General features: G+C 55.1%; 1 protein-coding gene across 2 annotated transcripts in view; it reads right to left on the reverse strand.

Annotated features, from left to right (window-relative positions):
- Window positions 1–2184, reverse strand: part of LOC102386281 (glycine N-methyltransferase) — a 5476-nt gene that overhangs the window by 1701 nt on the left and 1591 nt on the right. The window contains exons 2-3 of one of the 2 annotated variants that reach the window (XM_025211895.1): window positions 844–957; window positions 6–148 (exon numbers count right to left, since the gene is read on the reverse strand). In XM_025211895.1, coding sequence (XP_025067680.1) covers window positions 6–148; window positions 844–957 — 257 coding nt within the window. The remainder of the gene's footprint in view (window positions 1–5; window positions 149–843; window positions 958–2184) is intronic. The other variant, XM_025211896.1, reaches the window with a different exon arrangement.

A 2184-nucleotide genomic window follows, 5' to 3' on the forward strand; every position in this document is an offset into this window, starting at 1 on the left:
ATTACCTTGTAATAGATATTCTTCCCTGGGGGCGCGCACCCCGTGGCCAGGATATGGTCGTAGTTACGATGGTCAATGACCATGACACCGCCTGGGCGCACCATGCTTGCAATATTCCTAAGTGCCATCTTATGATCGCTTTGGTCACCTATGAGATGGGGCGGAGTTCAGCTACACTGCTGTGAGCTGTCTGAAAGCCCCTCCCTCCCCAGTGCCTGCACTCCCCTCCCAGGGTACTCTGCTCCAAAGTAGAGCAAGCTGCACTCCAGAGATCTCCTGGCAAGACATGTGGGCCTCGCTTCCAACCTCTTGCTGGGCCCTCTGTGTTGCCTCAGCTGGTTTAAAGGGGCCCTCCAGGAACAGCACTGGCATAGTGGGGTTGCTGGACAATGCATGGCCAGTGGGATGGGCCAGTGCTCCAGGGAGAGGTGGCTGGAATGCACGGTGCAGACAGCCCATTACAGCTCCTGGCAAGTTAGAGCAGCCCCAGAATCCTTAAGGTGCTGCAATTGTGCAGAAAAACCTTCCCTCCTCTTCCCCATTCCTGAACATCTATGGCTATGCCTGCATTGCACTCAAGGTGAGAATGTAGCATGTGCAGCTGTGCCAGTCAGTGCACAGCTGACAGCAGCAGGGGCTGCACAAACCCAGTCAGGACCTTGGGTATGTTGGTGACAGTGGCTGTCCCTGCTGTGCACAAACCAACTGCATGAAAACTTTCCTGGACTGTAGGATGCAAGACAGATGGGCCCTGGGGACATCGGGACTGGTCTGTGCAGTTGAGGTGCCCTGTGCCCGTCTCCAGACAGGCCAATCAACCAAGCCTTGGGCTGTTGAGCTCACCTTTGAAGTCAGGTAGATGCGCGAAGGAGTTCCCTAGGCAGATGACAGCATCAAACCCATCTCCAGGCTTCTTCACGTCCCTCTCCAGGGTAAGCCAGTTGGCCTCCTCAATGACTGCCCCCAACAAGAGCTGGTTAGGCATGCAGAGGCCCTGCTGGCTCTGAGTTGGTCTCAACATGCTCATCCCCGCTGCCCACAAACACCACTCCCTTGCCCCCCAGCACAACTCAAGGAAGGGCATCCCCTTTGCATGACTCATGCCCTTGCTGTGCCAGAGAGAGAGCATTCACTGCCTCCATGCCTGGCACAGACAGGGCCCTAGCTTGTGGCAAACTGAAGTCTGGTTGCCACAGTCAGTGGCAGTGTTAGATTTTCTTATCATTGCTCAGTGCCCTTTGGTGGGCTGCAGGGGCATTGTTTCCATATGAGAAATGGGCTCAGAGGAGCTGGCACTGCAGTGGGGTGAGGAACTGGGGTATGCACTTTCAAGGCCCCCATTACAAGCACCGAGAGTCACTTTCCAAGTGCCTTCAGTGGCAGGGGGATAAACAGCATGTGTCTGCAGAAGGTCTCACGCTGGGAAGTGTGGGACAGAGAACAATCCTGCAGAGATCTGCAGGGATGGAATGGCAAAAGAAAGCTCTGCCCAGAAAGGGCAGATTATGACATTTGGGGGAGTAACATGACATCTAGGCAGGGGAGCCTGGGCTTTAGCAGGCTGCCATGGTGAGCTTGCAGTGGGCCACAGGGATGAGCCGCAGGATGTGCCTGTGGGGTTCTGGATGCCTCATGAAGGGGCATGATGGCCCCTGATACCAGCAGGTAGTTCTTACCTGTACACCCAGGGGTTCCCACTGCCACCTCACCCCCAGACAGACTGCGAAGAGCCCAGACCTAGAGTGACTGATTTACAAAGGGAAATTAAAGGTATCCATGCAGGGACACAACATGGAGCTTAGGCCCTCTCATTGCTCTACAGTGGAGAAAAGCAATGACAGCTCTGTTTTTTTGAAAAATCTTGCCCGTTTTGCCTTAGAAATCTCAGGAGTGCTGCCTTGGTCTTTCAGGGACTCCCTGGGATTTCTGCAGTCTGGGCTGGCTGCTGTCAACCCTCCCCTAAAACATCAGGGTGGGGAGCTGTTCACAGGGACACCCTCCCTGCTGTCTGTTTAGGCCTTTGGCTTCAATTAGTAGGCCTGTGTGAGTTGGCAGCGATCCAATTCGGCTTCAGATCTGTCCGCGATCCGATTCGGAGCTCTGGACTGGGTTTCCGCCTCGATCCAGCCGAAGCGGCTCCGAAGCTGCCTCAGAGATCCAGGCATAGGGGATAATGGGGGAATC

This window comes from Alligator sinensis, unplaced genomic scaffold (assembly GCF_000455745.1).
Source record: "Alligator sinensis unplaced genomic scaffold, ASM45574v1 scaffold1238_1, whole genome shotgun sequence".
Classification (NCBI taxonomy): domain Eukaryota; kingdom Metazoa; phylum Chordata; order Crocodylia; family Alligatoridae; genus Alligator; species Alligator sinensis.